This window comes from Sceloporus occidentalis, unplaced genomic scaffold (genome assembly GCF_023333645.1).
Source record: "Sceloporus occidentalis isolate IW3139 unplaced genomic scaffold, rSceOcc1.0.p SCAF_4, whole genome shotgun sequence".
In the NCBI taxonomy this organism is placed as follows: Eukaryota; Metazoa; Chordata; class Lepidosauria; order Squamata; family Phrynosomatidae; genus Sceloporus; species Sceloporus occidentalis.
In genome coordinates this window covers 133,837,529-133,862,204 of record NW_028316984.1, presented here as the reverse complement: position 1 = coordinate 133,862,204, position 24,676 = coordinate 133,837,529, and the positions used below count along the sequence as shown (strand labels likewise).

The following is a 24,676-nucleotide window of genomic DNA, read 5'->3' as shown; positions in this document are numbered from 1 at the left end:
TACATGGCCACTTTTCTAGGAATTACAGTCCTGTCTTTACTTGAAATGATGCATTACTGCTGGGATGGAACTAAGGTGGGATACAGACTGCTCCAAAAGACCACCGCCCTGGTTTGCTGTGTGAGGGAGCTGCAGCGGACAAACCGCGTGGCTCCCTCGCGCAGCAAAAAGAACCCGCGGCGCGGTTGTGATGTACAGGGTGCCACCATTTTGACGCCCTCGTCACGTGCGAGGGGCAAGTCGCATCCAGAAGCACCGCCCCTTGCATGTAACGATGGCACCCCACAGGGCCTGTCTGTACAGCGCCTAAGATTCCTACAAACTGCTACTCACGCTTCCTTGGGGCCTCCTTGGCTAAGATCAAAAACTTGTCGTGGGTTGAGGTACCACATAAACGACTGGATTATTTTCGCACCCTAAAAGTTACATGGAAAGAAAAGAGACATGAAAACAGGATAAAAACTATATATACAATTGAGGCTAAAACACCAAACAGATCAGCACACTATGTGCAACCAAAAGGCAGGAATGCTAGGAAGTTAAACCTACCTGATTTCCACCACTCTTGGGATTCACAAACACTAGCAGTGGCTTCATGAGAGGGGCTGGAATAGGCTTGATAACAAAGGGCTTCCATCGCCCTTCCTGTAAAGTGAGGCCAGAAAAATTACAGACACCATCTGAACAAATAATGTTTGACCAATAGTTTAGGGTAAGATGTTGCTGTTGTTTTTTTGTCTTCTGATGCTACAGCCACTAAATCCCACATTACATTGTAAAAACCTGTTACTCAAAACTAGACAAACATGAAGGATATAATGTATAAGATTTGTTAGGGTGCGCAATATTAACTGTTGCTTCAGTCATGTTTTTAACAGTTTGTGTTGCTTTCCTGACCTGGTCTGCTGAAAATATCAAGAAATATAATGGAAAATGAGAGGCCACTGGATATTTCTAGCTTCTAAGTCTCAGCAAAAAGTACAGTATAAAGCTATTTCAAACTTTTTCTCCTTTGGGCTCCAGTCCACATCATCTTACACAGCAACTAGTCTTCACTGGAGCTACTGTAAATCTTGCCACTGTTTTCCAAAGTAAAGCAACAAAATCTCCAACGCTTTAATTCCAGGTGACTTAGTTATATTCTGTATTTATTTACATTGTAATATCAAAATGCCATTAATTGGTCCTCCCACCTGTAAAGAACATACCTTTAAACTGAATAACTAATTTTTCCTAATGATAAATATGAAATTTTCCTTTGCAGTCATTAGGTAATTGCAGTGCCCCTCTAGCAAGAAGTACCTGCCAGTAGTTTATTTACAAGAAGTACATGATTGAACCCACAATAGACTAAGACATGGTGATCATGGAATTATTAGTGTAATTTTAAGATTAAAACGTAACTAAATGGGTTAGTGAACTAGACTCCTTTTAAAAATTATTCTGGAACTCCATGACTGCACTTGGACAATTATACCATGGCTTAATTAGCTGAGATATGGACAAATGTTTTTCCTATACAGTAGGCCCCCATGTCTCTCATTCTCAGCATGCCTCAGTGAAATGAGGAATTTCCCAATTAATCAAAGACTTCTGTTTAGTCCAAATGGTGGAATTACAGATACCACCTTCAAAATAAGCCACACTTTTTAGTTTTTGTTTAAGGCCTGTTCTGAAGCTGATAAATTACATTTCTAGGTTTTGACAACATACAAGATTATGGTTGACTAGGAACTTTGAATGAAGACAAAGTGGAATCAAATGCACAAAATACCAACAGATTGACTTTATATATTAATACCGATTAAATTATAAAAATGACCAATAAAAATGTAAAACAAAATATCCACAAAACAGTGTGTATGCTAATAAAGGCTAATATGTATACAGTGGCCAATAACAATGTAAAATATGAATATTTTATGTACAATAAAGATACAGTACATATACAATAAAGACACAAATATAATAAAGAAACAAATATAACAATAATTACATATTATTCATAGAAAAAAACAACAAGATGGACACTCAAGACTACACATTTTGGCCTTCCTCGGTACTCATTCTTAAGCTGCAGTCATGTAGCACAACGTCACTGGCACAGATGATGATGGGATAGGCAGTGGCATGGCAGCAGATGTAAAAGGGCTGTGCACACTGACATAACCAGGGGTAGTGGCGGATGAGCAGCGTAAACCATCTCTGTGACAGCTGCCTTGCCAGCTCCTGAGCTTTTCCAGAGGCAAAAGGGCACTTTCTCTAGTAACAAAAACTATTTGCTGTCACCCTGCTGATGTTACACTTGTAGTTGTTGTGTGTCTTCAAGTCATTTTCAAGTTATGAAGACCCCAAGGAGAACTTATCATGGGGATTTCTTAGCAAGATTTCTACTGATGCTGAGAAAGTGTGACTTACCTAAAATTACCCAGTGGGTTTCATGGCCAAGCTGGCAATTGAACCCTGGTCTCCAGAGTCGTAATCCGACAGTCAAACCACTATACCATGCTAGCTCTCCAGTGATACACACCACTTCCCAAAAGTGACTTATACCAGTGCAATAGTCTGTTACAGCAGCAGCAGTCACCAGAAAAATTCTGGCTTAATTCAGAAAAAGTATTGCAACTGAAAACCTGTTGCTGAATTATATCACAATTGTTTTCTGTGCCTTTAAAGGTCAAATTTTGTTGGCTCTCTGTGCAGGACTTTTTGACTTTTGAGAACAGAGAAAAGTAGTGGAGTACAATTCAAGAGCAAGCTGTCAAGGATGATATACATGAGCTGCATTTGTTTTGTTTTTTGCCAATAGACCACAGCTTCAGCATACTGGAAAGAATCTTCCCAGGGTTAAATAAGTATGGCTTCTTTTTCAGACATTATGCCCTTATTCTTCCTTGTCTATATCCTTGCTGGGATGCTGTGACTTTCTTTCATTTTCTGGAGCTGGGTAAGCTCCCTCTCACTTTTTATAATACCTCTCATCTGTTGCCAGTAAAAGCTTTTCTACAAACAAACTGAAGACCACTTGAGGTCCTAGTTCTGTATCATTGGCTGCATCTACACTGAGGAAGCTCTGGTGCCACAACAAACTACAATTTCCAGAATTCCATAGCATTAAGTCAAGGCAGTTAAAGTTATGTCAAACCAGATTATTTCTGCAGTGCAGCTGCACCCCTAGTGTTCTGTGAGCTTGGGAAGTTCTGGCTATTTCTGAGGCAAATTTTTTTGGACTGCAGTCCCCAGAATGCCCCAGTCAGCACTACCATTGTGAAGAGTGGTATTTTCACAAACCAATATATCCAAATTCAGATATGTTATCTTTATTTCTGTTCTGCAAGTTATATTCTGCCAAAACAACTTTCACAAGTTCTCATACTTTCTCTATCCTTCTCTACGTCAACTTTTTGCTTTGTACCTGAGACCTTTCTAGATCTCAGCCCACCTCCAACCCTGACACAGTCTCTGACCTCAGGCCCCTTCTTGCTGGACTTTCGCTTGAATGATGTCCTCTTTTTCTTCTTACTTGACTTTAGTGGGTTCTGGGGTGGAGGGGAGGAAAAGACACAAATGATGATATATTTACGCATTCATTTATTCATTGATATCCTATATTTGTCCTGGCACATGATCCAGGAAGGCTTACAACAAATGACAACAATGTACGGCTAAAATCTTTATGCAAAAGTTTAGAAAAACAATAAACAATTCTATTAAACCCACACAATAAAAACAATTTAAAATACATTTGAAACATAATTTAAAAGATAAGAGCACATGGAAACAAAATCTGCCACATGAGTTGTGAGTGAAAGTCCGGCCTAAATACAAAAGTATTTGCCTGCTGGAAGAAAGAAAGCAGAGAGGGGGCAGACTAAATCTCCTGCAGGAAGGAGTTCTACAGCCTGAGAGCAGCTACTGAGAAGGCTCTCTCCCATGCCCTCACCTAATGTGCCTGTGATGCTGGCAGGATTGAGAGAAAGCCCTCCTGCAAAGATGCTCAAAGGCAGGTGGGTTGTATTGTAGATGTGGTCTTTCAGATAGTCTGGAACTTTAAAAGCCATAACCTGCATTTTGAATTTTTCCCAGAAACAGACTGGTAGCCAGTAAAGTGTTTCAATAAGGGAGTTAGATTTTCCCTGTTATGAGTTCACGTCAGCATCCTGCTCACAGCATTTTGGATCTGCTGAAGTTTCCGAACAGTTTCCAAAGGTAGTACTTTGTAGAATGTGTTAATAGTAATCCTAACAAGGTATTATCTGGGTTAAATACAAGTAAATTTAGTTTGAAAGAAAGGAAACCTGAGGAAGTAACATACTTGGGGATGCCGGACCCGCAGAATCCAGGTAGGAGGGATGACCACAGCAGCATGTGCCCCGAGTGAGCAGGGCTCCTCGATGTGCTGCAGCATGAAGCATGACACTTTACTGTGATACTGAAATAGAGAAAAAACAACACAGCCAGTCAGTTTTACAGCACAATCAAGGAGAAACACAATGCTTTGTAAGCCTGTTTAAAGAACTGGACTGGGCTACACACACAGCTAGATCAGAGTTTGGATTTTTATTTTTATTTTTAAGTACATGGGTACTGTGGGGGGTTCTTGAAACATATATCCCAGAAAGTACCTTTCACAAAGTTGTGAGCAGAAAAAGGCTAGAATCAAGTGGTGGAGGAGATAATGCCATTTCAAGCATGTGATTGTGTAGTATAGTAGTTCTGTGTACGGAATTACACTACATTTATTCTCAGAACACCCTCTGGTGTTTAGGTCTACCATTTGGCTGCTGCAGTCACATTATAGCCATGCCATGGCTGTTGGAGAACATAGGGCAGTGATTCCCAAAGTGGGTTGTACCACGCCTTGGGGGCAGTGGAAGGATCCAGGGTGGTGGTGAAGAAAAAGGGGATGGCAACGGGGTGGTGAGGAAAAAAGGGGCGGGGAGGCTTCAGTCAAAATACTGGCAAGAGTGACAAGAGAAACCAGCAGCCCGAAGGATCATGGCAGTGATGAGGATTTAGAGCATGTGGAAATGGGGGAGAACTGGTGGCAAAAAGGAGCTTTCACATTTGGGACCATGCTTAAGTTTTGTAAGCCTTGCTTAGGCTTGGTTGGCAGGTTGGAGCTGCTCTGCTGCTCCTTTCTTTCATCAAATAGGCAGAGAGAAGAGGTAGCAGAAGAAACAATGTTTGTGTGGTGGTGGGGACAACTTGAAGCTATGTGGGGAAGGCACATTTCTAAAGAAAGAGTAGTAGTTGTAATCTGATTCTTCACCTTTCTCGCCTCTCTCCTGTTAAGAGACCTTCCTCGCTGGGGAGAAAAGTGGGAAGCCGGCTGCACCCCTCTGTCCTGGCAAAGAAAAACTGAGAGTCCTTCCTTACTGGGGAAAAGCCTTTGCACCCAGTCATCTTGGGAGCAGCAACTGAGCAGCCAGTTGAGCAGCTACCAAAAAGCCCTGCATCCATGCCAGCCTTGTGCCAAAGGCTGGTGTGGCCAGGAGACTTCTCAGTCACTGCTTCACTATCTACTCTTTTGCCTCTCCCTGGGAGCAGCAACTGAGAAGCCAGCCAACCAGCCAGCCTTCCTTTTGCTGTCAGACCGGCCGAGCAAGAGGGAAGAGTAAGCCAGGGTTGCAGTCACTGCTGTATTTATATAAGATGCTGAGTTGAAGGAGGAAGCAGTGGCAAGCTGGGCATGGCTGATATTGATGCTGTTGGCCAGCTGGCTGCTCCACAATCAGTAAATCTAACATAAAGAAATAGGCATTCTGGTGAGCTAGGCTTGTCACCCAAGAGGAAAGAAGGCAGTAGCCCCCAAAAGTTTGGGGACCACTGGCATAAGGGATCAGAGAAGCATCTAGTCATGTCTCCAGTCAGATGCAGAATGATTACATCATATTCTGAGGTCCACTGGAGGTTTCTGGAGGTTTCAGTGATGTTGCAATCATTCCGCACCTAATTACAGGTACATAACCAGAAACAGCTCTCTCTCTCTATCTCACTCACACACATACACATGCTCTCCACCACCAGTAGTGGGGGCTGGAGAGGCTAAATGGAGGGGTGGGGTTGGTCACTGTGGATGATGGAAGAGAATATCAACCTCTATAACAACCAAAACTGACAAATGCAGGTATACGATGCATTTGCTTATGCCCCAAACAAAATGCCAACCTTTGTGCAGGGCAAAGGGAAGTGGAGATGGAAGGGAAGGAGAGAGAAAATTACATTTTTAATTCTGTCATGTATTTTTAAAAAATGAAGTATTTTTTGTAAAGGTACGGCAGACCCAGGTAGGACAAGCAAAATATGTACACTATGCTATGGTAGCTTTCTGCATAAAGAAGCATTAACCATCCTTCATTATGCCCACAATAAATCTGAGGATACTGCTATCTCCAAACCTCAGTTATTCTATGTCAGTTGCTGTCACTGGGCTGTTCATGAAGATTAATGATATAATACCAGAAAGGACTTCTAAGCACACAGAATTCATGAACACTAGTAGTCAAGAGTAGCAGGGGTAGAGGCTTCAGTAAGTATATTTCCATATACTTCAGGGAAGAAAGGCAAAAGTACATGACCAGAGAAAGGAAGGTGATGTAGCAAACAGGTACATGCTGCACTCACTGCTTGCTTACACCAGGAACAGCTGATGGCTACAATCTCTTTGCTGTGAAAGGCAAATTTCTGCTGGAAACCCTGCAATAGAGAAAGAAAGAGAGAGAGAGAGAGAGAGAGAGAGAACTCATAAGGGAAAGTATGTGTTACTTGTGGTATTTTGTGTAACTTTTTGCTTTTACTCCACTGAGAAGCTAATGATCCACGAAGGCTGTAACTATCTTTCCAATCATATCTCCATGGACCATAAGGATTGATTGTCCACTTTCAGGATCACCACAGAACAGGAACCATAAGAGCTATCCAGTCCAACCCCCTGCCATGCAAGAATACATAATCAAAGCACTCTCGACAGATGGCCATCCAGCCTCTGCTTTAAAACTTCCAAAGAAGGAGACTCCACCACATTCTGAGGCAACTTGTTCTCACCACCAGAAAGTTCTTCCTAACATTTAGGTGGAACTTCTTTGCTTGTAGCTTGAATCCACTGCTCCATTTCCTTGTCTCTGGAGCAGCAGAAAACAAGCTTGCTTTATCCTCAACATGACATCCCTTCAAATATTTAAACAGAGCCATCATGTCAAAACAAAACAACAAAGAGCTTCATTTATATACCGCTTCATACTGAACTAACACTGTCTAAGTGGTTTACAACTGTAAGCTAATTTCCCCCAACAAGCTGGGTACTCATTTTAGCGACCTCGGAAGGATGTCGCCTCTTAAACTTCTCATCTCCAGGCTAAACATACTCAGCTCCCTAAGCCACTACTCATAGGGCATGTCTTCCAGACTTTTCACCATGTTGGTCCTCCTCCCCTGGACACACAACAGCTTCTCAACATCTCACTTGAACTGTGGTGCCCAGAATAATAATAATAATAATAATAATGATAATAAATTATTTTATCCCGCCCCTCTGTGCAACACAACCGGGGCAGTTTACAAGACTAAAACATACATTCCCATATCCCTCAATCCCACCCCGCCAAATACAACTAAACAATTTACAATTTAAAACATAACTTAAAATAATAAGCAAACAGATAAATAACAACTACAGCAGAATTAGGGGTAAACAAATTAGGCTTTTTTGGTGGCTGGGTATCTATTCAGCGAAAGGGCTGCCAGAAGAGATCCATCTTAACAGCTAATGTGATGGATCTCCTCGGGAGCGGTTGCCGAAAAAGTCCTTTGGGCAGTTGCAGACAGTCTAGTTTTTATGGGTTGCAACAGATTCCTCCCAAAGGACCTGAGTGTGTGGGGTGGATTATACAGAAGGAGGTGGTCCCGAAGATAAGTTGGATCCAAGCCATTTAGGGCTTTAAAGGTGATAACCAACACCTTGTACTAGGCCCAGAAACTGATGGGCAGCCAGTGAAGTGCTCTTAAAATCAGTGTAATGTGGTCTCTTCTAGTTGTATCTAAGACCAATCTGGCTACCGTGTTCTGCACTAACTGAAGTTTCCGAATCAAGCACAAGGGTAACCCCATGTAGAGTGCATTACAGAAATCAAGATGGGAGGTTACCAGCGTGTGCATCACAGTTTCAAGGTCCTTAGCTTCCAGGAAAGGGTGCAGCTGGCGTATCAGCTGAAGCTGATAACAGGCACTCCTGACTGTTGCATTTACCTGATTTGACATCTGGAGTGACGAATTGGAGCACCCCCAGACTGCGAACACAGTCCTTTCAGGAGATATAAGTGTAATCTAAATATTACACTTATATTGATTCAGCCTAGGATCATATTGGCTTTTTTAGCTGCTGCATCGCACTATTGACTCATGTTCAGCTTGTGGTCTGCTAAGACCACAACTACAAGAAAAGAGATTCCACATGAATATTAGAAAAATTCCCTGACAGTAAGAGCTTTTCAACAGTGGAACACACTCCCTCAGAATGTGGTGGAGTCTCCTTCTTTGGAAGTTTTTAAACAGAGGCTGAATGGCCATTTGTTGGGAGTGCTTTGATTGTCAGTTCTTGAATGGAAGGGAGTTAGACTGGATGGCCCTTGTGGTCTCTTCCAACTCCATTATTCTATGATTCTAAGACTCCTAGATCCCTTTTGCATGCACTGTTGTCAAGCTGGCTGTTACCCATCCTGTATCTGAGCCTTTCATTTTTTATGTCTAACTGTAGTACTTTACATTTGTCCCTGTTGAAATTCATTTTGTTATGTAAGACTATTAGTTACTCTGAGCTCTTGTGAGGAAAATCTTAAGAAGATAAATCAAATCAACATATAATAAAATAAAAGCATGATTGCAGCTGCAACCTAAGTATGTAAATTTGGACAAACACATTGATTTTCCTCTCACCTTTCCACATTGTCGGCATTTCCCTTCTTGGCGTCTCCGGTGTACCCAATGATGCCGCACAATAGTAGGCTACAGAGAAATACAGGGGAAGGCTGATGAAAAGTGTGAGCAAGGGAAACAGACACAATATACATATAGTCCCTTAAGACCACATCCTGGCTGCAGCTTTGATGTCTGCACTGTTGGCCACCACCTGTGACAACCCCACTTTAAATCCCTATACACTCTATATTGCTGCCACCATGATCCCAAATGGCTCCACATCTACTAATTTAAATATTAGAGTTGTTCTTTTTGACTAGTCTATAGGTACAGATTTTCAGGACTGCCAACAAGTGGAATGACTACACACTAGCAGATAAATGTTTATCTTATTCACCATACAAAGGAACCCTGCCCACTCCACACAAATAGATGAGAAGCCAGAAAGAAAGCTTTAGTTGAATTATTGTGGGGGCTTAAAAGCTGACTGACAGGAATCTTGATCTGCCTGACATTAACATCCTTGGAAAATATATTGCTCAAAACACCCATGGTGACTGCGATTAATAAGAAAGAGAAAAAAGTGACTTCCTTCTGTTTGGATTTGTTCCCACCATTCTGTTCATAAAGCCCATTTTACTGAACAGACAGGCCATAATAAATCTGCTCTGGATCACTTTGGAGGTATGTTGTTTAAATTACACACACCTTAAGAGGCTACAAGCTGTGCCAAAGCTGTGATCCAGTCATTACCTCTAAAGTAACCTGAACCAGCTTTATTTTGGCTTGTCTGTTCAGGTCTTTGTCTTCATCTTCCAAAAATTAATTAAGACCTTTTTATTTCAGCTGACATATGGAGGGAGAAACAGATGGCATTTTATGATAACTTGATATTTCTCTCCTTTATGATGTTTAATTGTTTATAGGTCTTTATGACTGTATTCAAATTAATTGTAAATGTTTTATTGCTAATTATTGTTTTAGTCTGAACTGTTAGTTGCCCCAAAGGCATTTTCATACAAGTCATGCAATGGCATATAAATGCACTAAATAAATACAGTTGTGAAAGTATTTTCCTTGTCTCTGCTTGAGGGGGAAATAGAGGTCATAAGTGATGCAAGATAGGTCTGTAGACTCAGGATTTTACTTTTCTTGTTGTCCAACATCCTTGCCTGTTTCACTCACCTTGTTGGTCCAGATAGCTACCAAATCCACTTTAATTGTCATCCATGTTTCTGCAACTGTATCAAGGGCCATGGATGTAAGACTCGAAGACAAACCATACATCTGATACTACTAAAGTCAGTGTCAAAATATTAATTGTATTAAAGTGGGCAGGATCATATCCCACCATGTTTTCTTTTTCTCTCTGATTTGGAAGGGTTTCAAAGGTTAGGAAGGTAAATTGATAACTAATGACTTGGCATTTCACCCTAGTGTTTGCTTCCTGATGAAACCTGACAAGTAAAATATAAGGGATGACAAGGCAGCAGATATTACTGCGTGTTTGAAGGCAGTAGTGGCATGTCTATCAGTCTAAAACTATTTGGTTTATTTAAGAGAAATTTGAAGAAAGATTATATCTATATCCAAGGTGAAGTCAGGTGTGAAGACTGTCCTAGACAGGCTTATGTTTCCTCTACTACAGAGTCCTGAGCAATGTGTATGAATTCTCACTGGCTCCACCCTCTACTCTTCAGGACCATGGAGAGTTCTTTCTTTAGGTCTCATCCTCCAAGCCAGAATGCAGGCCTGCTCCTTTCTAAGAAAGATATTAAACATGCACTATTGTTTTTGATGGCTTAAAATAACATCCACAAAATAGGGAAGTAAGCAAAGTTGGTGCTCATGTTATTAATGAAAGCTTGTAAACAAGACAAAATACAATTCATGAGACCTAAATATTCCAGAATGAATGCTAAACATGTTACTAGTAACCACACACAATGGCTATCTAGTTCCTTAACTTTCTGTGTGAGAAAGTCTAACCATTTGCAACATTTTATTTTGGCAAATGCAAGCTAACTATAGCTTATCTCACTATTTTCTTTGCAAGAAAATTCAACACATTACTATTATAATGTATGAACAATCCATGAGTACCACTTATTCATTAGTATAAAAATATTGCTTCCCACTGTTGCTTGCTCAACATGCAGATTCTCAAGGAATTGTTCAGGTGTGTCTTCTATTACCTACGTATTAGTATCTCAAGTTCATCCTCTTTTACATCAGAAGATTGGATTACAGGAATATGTATAGGTCCAGTATTTCACATTGACTGACATCAAACTGTATGGTGTAGAAAACTCTCTCTATATATATATGAAACTCTATACAGATAATTCCCTGATGTCACAGAACAATAAACCATCCACACAGCTCTCACCTCTCGGATATTCCTTGATCCAGATTCCCTGAAGGAGGGTTTGCATCGAAAATTTATCTGTTGATTTAACACAAGGAGGGTGAATACATTTTGATATCAATAAAAGGTGAAATGCTTCTATTTTACAGAGAACATTTTATTCAGACATGGGATTCTCTCTTCCTTACCCCTCTAATCACTAATCTCAAAAAAGAACTGAGCATATTGACAAACATGACTGCCCTATACAAAGCTGGAACAGCGATTCATATAGCTCAGAGCTATCTATTAAAATTGCCACTTCATGGTTTCACACAGAGGTGTTTCCCAGCCCATCTACCTAACATGGCTTGACTATAGTTACCAAAGTTTGAACACGGGGCCTTTTGACTCCAAAGCTATTAATTTTAGCTTCCCTAAATAAAAGCATTGTTTGCATTTAGAGTTGGCAAACAACAAGATCAGAAAAAAGAGTTTGGCTCTTGGGAATTTCTCCCACCAGGCATATACCGTATATACTTGACTATGAGTTGACAAGTTTTGAGTTGACAGGGCAGGTTTTGGAGGCAAAACTATGGATATTGATATGACCCTTGGATAAGTTAAGGTTAAGACTTAGGGACATGCAACAAAGGATCTAAATGATGAAGCAAAGGAAAACAATGCCAAAGAACCTACAATATAATGGCAGGCATAACTGTTTTGGCTCACATTAAAGGCTGGATGGAAGAGATAGTAGAGGGAGGTCTGTGCTTCCAGGACAGATTGTACTCTTGCCTTTCACCAGGGGATGGTTCCCTTTTTAATAAAAGTTAAAGTACAGTATTTACATTGACCTGTGGATAAGTCAACCTAGGTTTTGGGGGTCAATTTTTTGACTAAAATTTCTAGACTTATACATGAGTATATACAGTAAATGTTCTTCCAATATTAGTCCTAGCAGAAATGTTCTCTCTCTTTACTAAGAATGATCTCATTTCTTCCAGTACAGCAGAGCAATTTTATCCACTTTTACTCACTTTCTCTAGCTGTTCTATGCAAGGCGTGTGGACTACAATCTTGCAGGCTGCACACTTGCGTTTGGAGAGAGGTTTTTGCTGCAAACACAAAATTAAAAGTTAGCAATATCAGCTAGTGCCTGCAAAGTCTGCAAGTTTCACTTCTTAATACAATGCCTCTGAAGAAAAACAATATAAAACAGAAGAAAAAACAGGATGAGAAAGCTCTGGATAAAAGCCCCTTCTGGGGGGGAAAAAATCTCCCCCCCCCCCTATTTATGTAACAGAGGGAAGAAAGGCAACTAATTTGGATATTCGGAGTAAACAGCCTTTCCCAGCTCTTGATCATAACATCCAAATAAGCTATGGCATATATGAATGAGCATGGTCCTTCAACAGAAAATTCAATTAAACAGGTCTTTAGAAACATTTATTTCTATCCTACTTCTATGTACTTGAAATTGGCTCTTTTTAAATATATATATATATATATATATATATGTACATTTAATTGCTAGCCCCAATTGAAGCATTGTGATTTACAAAGATTTCCCTTATCACAGCCCAAATTATTTAGTGGGCATGCTCTAGTTGAGTCTAGTAATTGGATTTTAGGCCAAATAAATTACGAACAAAATAAAACACTGAAACACCATGTATATGGGAGAACGGAAGACTAATATATAGGGTTTTTCACTGAGAACAAACTTGTGAGTTCCACAAGATAAACATACATCTTAAGTTCTATTTTTGAAAGTTGCTAGAAAAGTTATTTTCCTGAAAGCCCTCAAAAGTGTTACAAATAAAAAATGGAAATCTGTTGGGGCTTTACCCATGCAGGAGCGGTTTATATATTTTACCAGCTTGCACAAGGAAGTCTCCAAGATTATTGGTGTAATCCGTGGAGTTATACCAACAGAGCACTGCACTCTGACAGCTCTCAACAGAATCTTCAGCACTTGTAGTGAATATTGTACATGAAGTGATAAGGTTGGCCACTCTGCCTAAGAGTAGGTTGTATAGCTGAAGTGGACTAGAAACCACTGCGGCAGGGGCCTCGTGTAACTGAGCCAAGGGTATTACTTGTGTTGTGAACACCAAGAGTCCAAGAAAAAATTGCACTTCACACTCTAGGGTGCTTTGTTCTCATTATAAGGAAAACTGACTTCAACAACCTTGCTCTGTCTGTGGAGTGGAGAACTGCCTTGGCAAACTGGATACATTGGACCAGCACCTGTTTAGACTTCATTTTGTTGAGATGTACACAAGCATTATGTAGACTGGCATAAAGTTGGCATTGTGTCTGAGTCACCAGAAGCCAATAATGTATGTAAGGGTACACTATCACTCCCAGGGTGTAAGGATAAGCAGCTACCACTGCCATACATTTGGTGGAAACTCTTGGAGTGGTGGATAGTCCAAAAAGCAGGACTCTGAATTGGTAGGCTTTGTCTGCTATGGAAACAATGGTATGACTGATGAAGAGAGGTATGAAAATAGGCCTCATGAAGATAATGGAACTCTATTGTTGGTGAGAACCCAATTGTCAGATGTGATGGTTCACCATTCTCAGAAAAAAGAATGTAAATGTATTCCAAACAGGAGGTAATGATGGACAGAGGAGAGCAGAGAACAATAAAAGAATGCAGAGAGGAAGATGCAGTCGCCTCTCTGTATCCACAGACTTGCCATCAGCTGATTCAAGCATCCATAGATGGCAAGTCCATGTTGTTCCCAATGGTGGCGCGTGCACATAGCTGTGCTGCCATTAAGTCCCAGTTTCGTGGTTGCATTGCCACTGGGGACAACAGGGGTTGTCCCTAATGGTGGCACATCCACATGCACACGTCAGCATTGAAGTTGTTCCTAATGATGGTGCAGCTGCATATATGGGTTGCCATTGGGAACAACATAACTTGAGCATCTGTGGATTTTGGTATCCATGGATGGGGGTCCAGAACAGATCCCTACCCATGGATACCGATTGCTGACTATAGTCAAAGGCACTTTTTGTACAAATCAGAACCTCTTTTCTTACATGGTGATAAGTGATGCATCCCCTGCTGAGAAGGGTACCTTAAGGTGGAAGATGACTAAAAAGACTGGCAAGAAGAACAATGATAAAAGAACTGTAACCGAGTATAAGCAGCATACTTGCTTCTTAGAGGAGGAAGAGATGACAATCTCTTGAGCCATGAACTACATTTTATAATCACAATCCATCTTTTCATGAAAAGATTAAGGAAGAGGCCATTTTGGACAAAGGGCAAGTATTCTACTGTAGCTTGTACATGAAATCATACCACATTACCCCACTACACTCTTATAGTGCTGCTATTCCAATTTTCTTGCTCTGGCTGCCTCCTGTTGCATTCTGGGGTTTGTAGTTCAGTGAGGCTTAAGAGCTCTCTGGCTGAGAATTCTTAAATGCCCCTCCCTCAACTGCAAATCCCAGAGTGCAACAGGAGGCAGCCAGAGCAGTTAAAGTGGAACAGCAGCACTATAAGAGTGTAGTGTGGTAATCTAGCCAGTCCCTACAGCTGTAAATGTATACTGATGTAATAAGATGGCACTGGCAACGGTTGTTGCCTCCTGATCTACACATATCATGTATTGGCTCACTTCATTTCAGAGACACGTTTCAATAAAACAGAAAGCTTTATTCAAGAAACTAAAGGTGTTCATAGCATCACATTTTTGTCAGGACCGATGCTCCTTCAATTACAGGGTATATTAAAATCAATTAGCAATTCAAATGTTTTCACATGCTTGTCAGCGATTCATCTTTAAACCAAAACATTCCCATTCGCAGAGCTACCCCTCCTTTCCTCTCTGGACCAAGTGTTCCCATCGAATTGACCTTGGCAGTTTAAAATGTATTCTTCCATCCCTCACATTTGCTCATTCGCCAGCTACGAGAAAGATAAAACATTCTTTTCACCATGCTTCATCACTTATGTAACATAACCCATCATCCAGTATTACAAGCAAAGCATACACATAATATCTAATATTAGCCAGCAGTCATGGCAGGATCTATGATCTTGACAATGTGATATAGAAATGAAGAACTATTGCATAAACAGCACTTGGTAATTCTAGGCAAGCTTGCAGTTTTCCTCCACTAACTTTGTCAGGACTGGACCTACTTTTTCCCATAACTTTTACAAATGAATCTGGTAGTTTGTGAACTGGAGTGGCACTGATGTTGTAGAGCAGAATTTTCTGCCCAGGGTATCAAGCCTACAGTCCTCCTTATCCCTGCCTTTACTCTGCGCTGCTTTGACAAAAATGAAATTGGCTATAGGATGTTGAAAGAAAAATCTACACTTCTGTTCTTGTTCAGATTCTTAACCCAGCAAGAAGATGATGGAACTGATGAAAGATTCAGCCACGACTGCATAAGGGAACACTATAGGGACCTTGAAACTGTGGTACATGCTCTGGTAACCTCTCGCTTAGATTTCTGTAATGCGCTCCACATGGGGCAACCCTTGTACCAAGCCCGGAAGCTTCAGCTAGTACAAAACATGGCAGCCAGATTGGTCACTGGTGTTTCCAGGTTTGACCACATAACACCTATTCTGAAAGATCTGCACTGGCTGCCTATTCACTTCCGAGCACAAAACAAGGTATTGGTTATTACCTATAAAGCCCTACATGGCTTGGGCCCGAGTTACTTGAGGGACCGCATCTCCGCCCCGCACACTCAGAACAACCGGGAAGAACTTGCTAGAAATTCCATCATCTAAATATGCTACTTCATCCCAGAGGGCCTTCTCAGTAGCAGCCCCACAAATCTGGAACAGTCTTCTTGAGGAACGCCACCTGATCACCCCCCTAGAAACATTCAAAAAGAGGCTAAAAACTTTCTTCTTCTATCAAGCCTTCCCCTCTGGAAAATGAACTAGTGTAGTTTGATCCCATCAACTTCCTGGCTCACCCTTTCGAATGATTGTTTTAGATTTGTATATTGTATTGTGTCATTGGTTTTATCTATTTTATGATGTGTTTGTAACTGGTTTTAAATTTTGTGTACACCGCTTTGATCTTCTGGAAAAGCGGTATAAAAATAAAATTTATTATTATTATTATAATTGACACAAGTCATGTGAATTTAGCTTGGACTTGTAAGAAGACCAGACAGGAAGTAGGGGATGGAGGAATATTTGCTTCCAAGCCAACAGCGGCTGACATATGTAATAACTGCTCTAAGTAGGATTGAAGATCGTCTGTGGATGACAAAAGATTTCCATTTTTTCCTGCTGTGCCAAGTAAGAGAGCCTGGAAGAGGACAAAATCTAGTCACCATCATCCGATTCAGAGGATTTTGTGAAAGAATCATGGAAGATTTTCAGACTTGCCTGCATTGCTGCAAAAATGTCCTCCAAATGAAGCTAAAAGGGAAAACAAGCCCCTGTATGTGAAAGCCTGGAATGCCTGAATCATTCCTGGGGAGAGGAATTCCTCTTAATGCAAATTTAGCGTTCAGAGGAATTCCTCTCTCTGTGAGGCGATTTAGGCATGCAATTATGCTAGCGCTCAGCTTAGGGATGCTCAGTAATAGGACTGGAAGCAAAGTAAACTCTGGCAAAGTAACTGAATGATCTGCTCATGAAGTACAAGAAAGTAAAGTGGAGACTGAGACAGATAAAGTTGGATCTGAAACACCACTGATTGCAGAAGTGTTGTCAGGAGGCAGGTGAAATAACATGGCAGAGAGAGGAATATGTTTTCCCTTCCAAGCTGACCCAGATAACAGTGAGTTCCTTCTGCAAGAATCTTTCTTGTGGGACCTAGTGGATTACATGTAACTCTTCTCTGAGGCATAATGCCAACCAACAGGATCCCACTGCATGAGAGGCTGAAGACCAAGTGCAGAGACGCAGCATAGAAGGTAATAATGGAAAGTGGAAAAGAATCCAGGAAGACTGGTCTAAATGATGCCTGAACAAGGCTTGTGATAGAGATTATATCCGTGAGCTTTTTCTAGACCAAGAAAGAAGTACCATATACCAAGAATGAACGTGGCAAGAAAAATGGTATATAGAATACCAAGACCATGAAAGAGAAGGTGAAAATTAGTGACCCTAAAGAGAATATCTGGTTTGAGACCACTTCCTTCAGCCCAATTTAATGCAGTAAGAGCATGGTCCATTTGAGAGTGCTGATGAGGGGAAGAACTGAGAAACTCACCTTCCAAACTAGACCTCATCTGGATATGGATACCACGGTTTTATGTGGTATAAGTTAAAGGATAATAAAGATTTCAATTGCTATCTTAGAAGAAGAGCCCTTTTAAGAGTATGCATGAAAATTAAAGACCAATTCTATAAAGAAACCCCCTGTGGGTATCCATGCAGGAAACCTTTTTTCCATAGAAGTACTGTGTTTCCCCAAAAATAAGACACTGTCTTATATTTATTTTTTTAGAATCGTAGAGTTGGAAGAGACCACAAGGGCCATCCAGTCCAACCCCCTGCCATTTCCTCTTTTTTTTCCCCTCAAGAAGACCTACTATGGCTTATTTTCAGGGGATGTCTTATTTTTATGATAGGGCAGATGAGAATGGCTGCCCTTCTTCTTTACTGCTCTGCGTTGGTACGCTGCATAGCCACGCCTATCACTATGTCTTATTTTCTGGGTATGGCTTATATTGCGCAAATACTTAGAAATCCTGCTACGGCTTATTTTATGGGTATGGCTTATTTTCAGAGAAACATGGTAAAAACAAGAACACAGCATGGTTAAAATACAAGGATATATTAATATAAGTGGAAAATTATAATTATCGTGTGAAAACTATAGATCAATTATGCAAAGAAAAACCTGGTTACAATTGTTTCTTGCATAAAAAATTAACTGAATGGTTTATGATGCACAAGAAAACAGTAGGAATCCCCAAAGAAAAAATGAGATAGATAAAATATTCATGGATGGAGGAAAAGGACATACAGCTAAATATTGTAAGATATTAAAAGAAAGAGACCTGGAACAGGAAACAATGAAACACAGCATGATAAAGTGGCCACAAGATCTTGGGAAATGTATAAACCTTGAATACTTGGAAAAGACTTAGCAATTCAGGGACAAGTTCACATTATGTCAGAATTATAGTAGCCCTTCCCAATTTGCAGGGGATCCTTTCCGGACTTGCAAATATTCAATTCCCATTGAAAATAATGGCACGTACGCCCAGGCATACACTGCCATTTTGTCCCTCCCACAAAGAGTGAGACCATGGACTCCAAGTCAACAAAAGAGGAGGGACAACTGTATAAAGAAAAAGCTATATTCTAAATATTGGGGGGGGGGGGGGGGGGGAATCTAACACCAACTAAGTAAAAATGGAAAATGAAGCTAAGAGAAGCCATGGCTATGGATATCCTGAAGCAGTTATGAGAGAAAGCCCAAGACAACTTATAGAAGAAAACTGGAACTGCCTTAAGATTTGTGGCAGAAAAAGAGGGATAAATTTGGACTAAGAAAATATTTGGAAAATCAGGCAAATAACACGCACACACACAGGTTAAACATTGGATTAAAAAAAGAGAAAAAGACAACCCTTATTTAAATGGAAAGAAAGGGTATTAAACACTAAAACCAGGAAGGATAGATTGAGAAGAAAATGTTATGCCAATAGATAAGAATTGTTACTGCACATCTCAGATAACCGTATAGTACAGATAACCGTATTTATAGACACTCAGTTGTGGAAAGGATAAATTGAGAAAACCTTGTATTCTCTTTTAAAGAAAGTGGCCCCAATTGTTCAGGAAGTTAATTTATAAATCATTAGAATGAATATTTAGAAAGACACTAGCTTTTGTCAGTCTTGTATATTTGTTACATGTTTGTTTAATTTCTGGTTTATATGTACGTATATGTATTCATCTCTGTGTGATTTGATGATTGTTTGTTTGTTTTATATTTAATAAAAAACAAAAACAAACAAACTGGACCTCATCTGCCTACACACAGAGTACACACTGAACCCCTTCTAGCAAGGTTCAGCTTTGATCACTTCCACAAGAAGTAACACAAGAATTGTGGCACCTCCTTCTTTTTGTCAGAAAAGGGAACAGTCAAGAATGTACAGTAAAGTAGAACTAACACGTGAAATTGATTATCAGTCATCTTCCAATTATGTTGGTCCTTGCCTGGCTGCCTGCCTGCCTGCCTGCCTTTCTTTTTCTCTTAAGAAGTTACCTTCTCATGAGAAGTAACTTGTCTTAAGGACAGATGGCTGGTATGTGTAACATCCTGAAGTTGATAATTCCAATGAGATTGCCAACAGTTTTGAATGAAGAATCAAATCTAAGGTGGAGGGTGTCAATGATGGTGCTGAACATAGAACCATCAGGGTGGGGGCACTTAGAAAGCAACTCCTACTGCCTGCAAAGACCCAAAGAAACTACTGGATCAGGGGCAACTTCAGCTGAATTGATGTCTTCATCAGGAAATTTAAGATGGTAGAGTCAGTTTTGGAAATTTTCTTGGTTCCCACTATGTGGCTTCCATCCAAGAAAAGTTAGCAACAAGACTGACCATCAGTTTGGATTATTTCCCCAAGATCACTTGAGAGCCCACAAACAAGTGCTTTGATGCCATGATGTATGGAGATAAAAGAGGGGGGAAATCAAATGACAGATGAAACTGAACAACAAACAAAATCAGGATAAACTAGAATGAATGGTAGGAGGATTAAAACTATAAAAACAAGGAAATTTGCTTAGCAGTTTCTGTGGGAAAGAGAAGTTCCAAATGCTGCTGCTGCTGCTGAGATAGACAAAAAGGAAATGAGAGAAAGAACAGGAATGCTAATGCATTCACACTAGAGAGGGGCAGCATTACTGCTAAAAATCACTTTTGCTTAGCTGTAGAAGTTTCCAACAAGCTCTGTGCAGGTGCAGAACAATCCATATGTGTGAGTCACAGAGACTAAAAAAACCCATAAATTTACAACTCTCCCACCCTCCAATCTGCTTCAGAAAAGTGAGCAGAATAAACCTGAGTACTGTGGATTTGGTAGCTGTTCTACAATTTCTTCTAGGGTTACTATAAAAAAATGAGGAAGAATTACCAATTAGTAATTGGGCCAATACCAGCAACATGAAGGGGCACATTTTTCTTACATCAGCCCTACCCTCATCTCCTCTAGCACAACTAATTGTTCATCACAGCCTTATAGAGTGTGGAAGTAATTACAGTCGTCCCTCCGCATTCGCAGATTTGACACGTGGGAATTCGATTGTTCATGAGTATCATGGCATGTGTGTGTGCACTTCACCCCTTCCCTGGTGCCTCAGAAACCTTGGGCAAGCTGTCTGAGGCATCAGAAAGAGGGACAAAAGAAGTGCGCATGATTCCCCCACCTCCCTTCCAATGTCTCAGAAAGCTCAGGCAAGCTCTCTGAGACATCAGAAGGAAGGCCGGGGACTTACGCACACTTCTCTCCCTCCTCCTCCCATGCCTCACAGAGCCTGCCTGAGCTGTATGGGGCATTGGGGGAGGAGCAACAGCAGCACACAAGAGTCCCCTGGCTTCCTTAAGGTGCCTCAGAAAGTTCAAGTAAGCTCTCTCAGGTATCGAAGGAAGTAAGAGAGAAGCGCATGCGCTTCTCGCCAACCCCTCCCTGCTTGCCCTGTAACTGGTCCAACTGAGTCAGTTACAGGGTGGCAGGGAGAGGGAAGAGGGGCAAGTGCATGTGCTTCTCTCCATCCTTCCCTGCTGCCCTGTAACTGGGGGGGGGGGGGGGTTATTTGCGATTTCCCCACATTCGTTGGGTCCTTCACCACAACCCCCCGCGAATGTGAAGCGATGACAACAGTTACAAGTATGTAGTTACAGTGTGCCCTTGGCTTACGCAGGGATCCGTTCCGGACCCTCCCGCATAAACCGAATTGCACATAAGCTCAAGCCCCATTCGAATGAATGGGGCTCGTGCTCACGGCGCGAGAGAGTGCACACGCCAAGGGTGCGCTCACCATTCATTCTTCCGTCGTGTGGCTTCCACGTAAGCTGGAAGCCGCGTATAGGGTGCCTGCCTATAGCATGGGTGCACTGTACTTGTAATTACCATCTTTCTACAATTAGTGACATATAAGTGTATTACATTATAATTACAACTTTGCAAGGCACAAGGCTACTCTTCTTGTAGTTAACGCATGTTTTTTTTTTAACAAAAGTGTGGCTGCACTAAATGGCGAAGGATAAAATAAATAAATAAAATTTTTATTTCTATCCCGATTTTTGCCAAGCAATCAAAGCGGCGTACAACAAGTTAAAATACAACCATATATTACACCGTACCCCCCTTAAAACAAGATTAAACGGTATAAGATTAAAAACCAACTAATCAAAAAACATCATCATGGGCAGAGTTCACTAGATGGGAAGTCTTGTCCGTGACCGAGTATTTTATTCCGGGAAGGTCTGCCGGAAGAGATCCGTCTTAATGGCTTTTTTTAAAGCTCTCTAGATTGTTAATGTGACGGATCTCGTCTGGCAGGCCATTCCATAAATTGGGAGCAGTTGCAGAAAATGTCCTCTGGGAGGTCGCCGTCAACCTGGTCTTTAAGAGTTGTAATAAATTCCTCCCAGAGGACCTGAGGGTATGGCGCGGATTGTATGGAAGCAGGCGATCCCTTAGATAGGTTGGGCCCAAGCCATGTAGGGCTTTAAAGGTGATAACCAACACCTTGTACTGTGATTATCCCATGATTGAAGCACTGACTACAGCTGTGCTTCATGCTCTATTGTGGGTGTCAAGGAAACAGTGAGATGGATGGGAGGATGGTGTGTCACAGAGAAGATTTTTTTTTTCTTCAAAATAACCAAAATCAATAATTTTAGTAATTCCTGAGAAATGGAGTAGAGTGGCTTTTTCAGAATTGTAACTACAGTGGTTATCCAATTAAATTTGGGACTTTGAGATAATAAATATGGCAACAAATTGCTTTTTAAAAGTAGTTTGCCAAGCTTTAGACTTCGGTTTGAGTGATTTATGGGACGTGTGACTTTAGATGTTTTCTGGTTCCTCACCACCAGATGGCAACATATCCTCACACATTGAAAGAATCTAGTAGGCATGGACAGCCTCTTACCAAAACTTACCAACATTTTTGCTACACAGTTTTGCTCCCCAACATAGCAGAAGTCCCCAGAGACATTGGTTTCAAACCAGATGTGCTCCCCATAAACTGCACCCTCCTGAAAGACAAAAGAAAATGTACTGTTCGTATTCTGCAGTGTATAAGGGAAGAAGCATACTCAGTTAGGGCCTGACCAGGATTCCACCTATAGACGTCAACTCCAAGAGAAGGACTATCTCATCCCTCCAGCTCAGCCCAAAAGATAAGCTAGGAAGACAGATATTATATTGGTCATGCCAACTACCTCATGGTGAGATTCCAATGCCACACTAATTTACTTCATGATATCACATCATGTTGCAAGTGTTCCCTCTCTAATGCTTACTAACCACTACCAATGACAATTAAGCAGTGGCAAGGAGACTCACAATATGATGGTGCAGGCAGCCTATCAGCCAGGGTAAGGTTGCTTCCTTCCAATTTATCTGAAGGGTTTTGGTTGAACCAATAAACACCACAAATCAATGTTGCTGGCAAATATGAAGAATAGACTGGCCACATACTGTGAGGTGGTCAAAATGTTCATTCCTTGGCAAAACCCCAAACTATTTTCAGGATGATTATTTTCAACATATTTTTCATCATAAGAAGGAAAAGAAGGGGGAAATAACCCAACAGCACTTTTTGAGGCTAAATGATATCTTTCAGCATAAACTTTCATGGATCCCTGTAGAAGATCAATTGTGCCTGATAGACTGGAGTTCATAAAAGGCTATGCTGAAATATATCAGTTAATCTCAAAGGTCTGCTAAATCCCCCACTCCTTACTCCTCATCTTTTATTTTATTTCCAAGACATAGGTTGAAAACACACTACAGAAATAATCCAGTTTGAGACTGCCCTAACTGTGTGCTAGGGAATCCTGGGAATTGTCGTTTTTGTGGTACCAGAGCTCTCTAACACAGAAGGCTAAATGTCTCACAAAACTGCAGTTCCTAGAATTCCCTAGCATTGAAAATATTTATGAATCACATTTCTGTTGAAAAAGCCTCTAATATACCATTATTTTAAAAACAACAACAACAACTGTGTTTCCTGTCCTTCTTTCATGAACTCATTAAGATATACAGCAGGTCCTTCCCTTACGCAGGAGATCCATTCCAGATCCCCCCATGTAAGGGGAAATCCGTGTATGCTCGCACCCCACTGCAAACAATGGGATGTGTGCTCGTGGCGCAGGGCTGCATGTGTGCCACAGGTGTGTGTGCCATTTCTTTAATTGTCACGCAGCTTCAGCATAAGCTAGAAGCTGCATATAGTGTGCCCGCGTATGGCGCGGGCACACTGTACTAAAGATTCTGGGTTGGCATAGACTGCACCTATTTAGCTTCAGCAAGGTGGTGCCAGATGTCAAATCATGTACCAGTCAAAGACACCCCTGCATCTAGTCCAGAAGGGAGAGGAAAAAGAAGCAGCAGTAAAAACTGAGGAGCATCCAATGTAATGCACAGAAGAAACTGCACACACATCTCAAGATACTAAACAGATGGTTGCTTCAATAGTAAAAAAAATAGTAAAAATAAACAAGTTCAGAAATGGGCCCCATACCAGAAGAAGGGTGGGGTATAAATTCAATATGATGAATATGATTATAAATTCAATAAAATTATAATTCAGTATATGATTATGATAGTAATAATAACAACAACAGAAGCAACAACAACAACCACAAACACAACCACAGGAACTGTCAAACCATTGACAGGACAAGTGAAAATATATTTATCTCATACAGTAAATGGTCTGACAGCCTGTGCTCCAAAGATTTCTGAGCTATGATTCTAAATAGTTTCTGAAGAAGGTGTTAAGACACAAGCTGAAATGTGTTAGGCCTTTTTATGATTAAAAAAGCAATTTTTCAAGCATCTTGAGATGTGTCTCAAGTTTTTCTGGGTATCTAGTCAAGAAGGCTGGCTGTGCATGGATTTATATTGGGAATGGGCAAAGCCACAGGACCAGTAATGGGGGGGGGGGGCGGCGGGAGGGGGCTCCCTTTCTTTAATTTGTAGAATCCAGTAAAATATGGAACTTACACTCCAGTCAACGGTACTACGAATTTCCCGCTCTGAATCGCTTCTCAGGGCTAGCGTTGGGACTGGTTGGGCTACCATGTGCTGGAGACCAGACTTGGCAATAGCTTTCCTGAAAAACAGGAGAAAGAGCAGCTCTAAACATATTTTGTAGAAATGCATCACTAAAATACACAGCATTCACAGCTCCACTGGAAAGGGATGCTAAAA

At 41.0% G+C, this 24,676-nt stretch overlaps 1 protein-coding gene across 4 annotated transcripts in view; it reads right to left on the bottom strand.

Moving 5' to 3' along the window:
• Window positions 1–24,676, bottom strand: part of LOC149314640 (diacylglycerol kinase zeta-like) — a 134,146-nt gene that overhangs the window by 42,824 nt on the left and 66,646 nt on the right. For all 4 annotated transcript variants that reach the window (XM_089521533.1, XM_089521534.1, XM_089521531.1 and 1 more), the window contains 10 exons: window positions 24,470–24,578; window positions 22,399–22,494; window positions 12,304–12,381; window positions 11,306–11,362; window positions 8,935–9,003; window positions 6,628–6,699; window positions 4,316–4,432; window positions 3,468–3,539; window positions 550–645; window positions 334–416 (listed from right to left, as the gene is read on the bottom strand). In XM_089521533.1, the coding sequence (XP_089377659.1) occupies window positions 334–416; window positions 550–645; window positions 3,468–3,539; window positions 4,316–4,432; window positions 6,628–6,699; window positions 8,935–9,003; window positions 11,306–11,362; window positions 12,304–12,381; window positions 22,399–22,494; window positions 24,470–24,578 (849 nt within the window). The remainder of the gene's footprint in view (window positions 1–333; window positions 417–549; window positions 646–3,467; window positions 3,540–4,315; window positions 4,433–6,627; window positions 6,700–8,934; window positions 9,004–11,305; window positions 11,363–12,303; window positions 12,382–22,398; window positions 22,495–24,469; window positions 24,579–24,676) is intronic.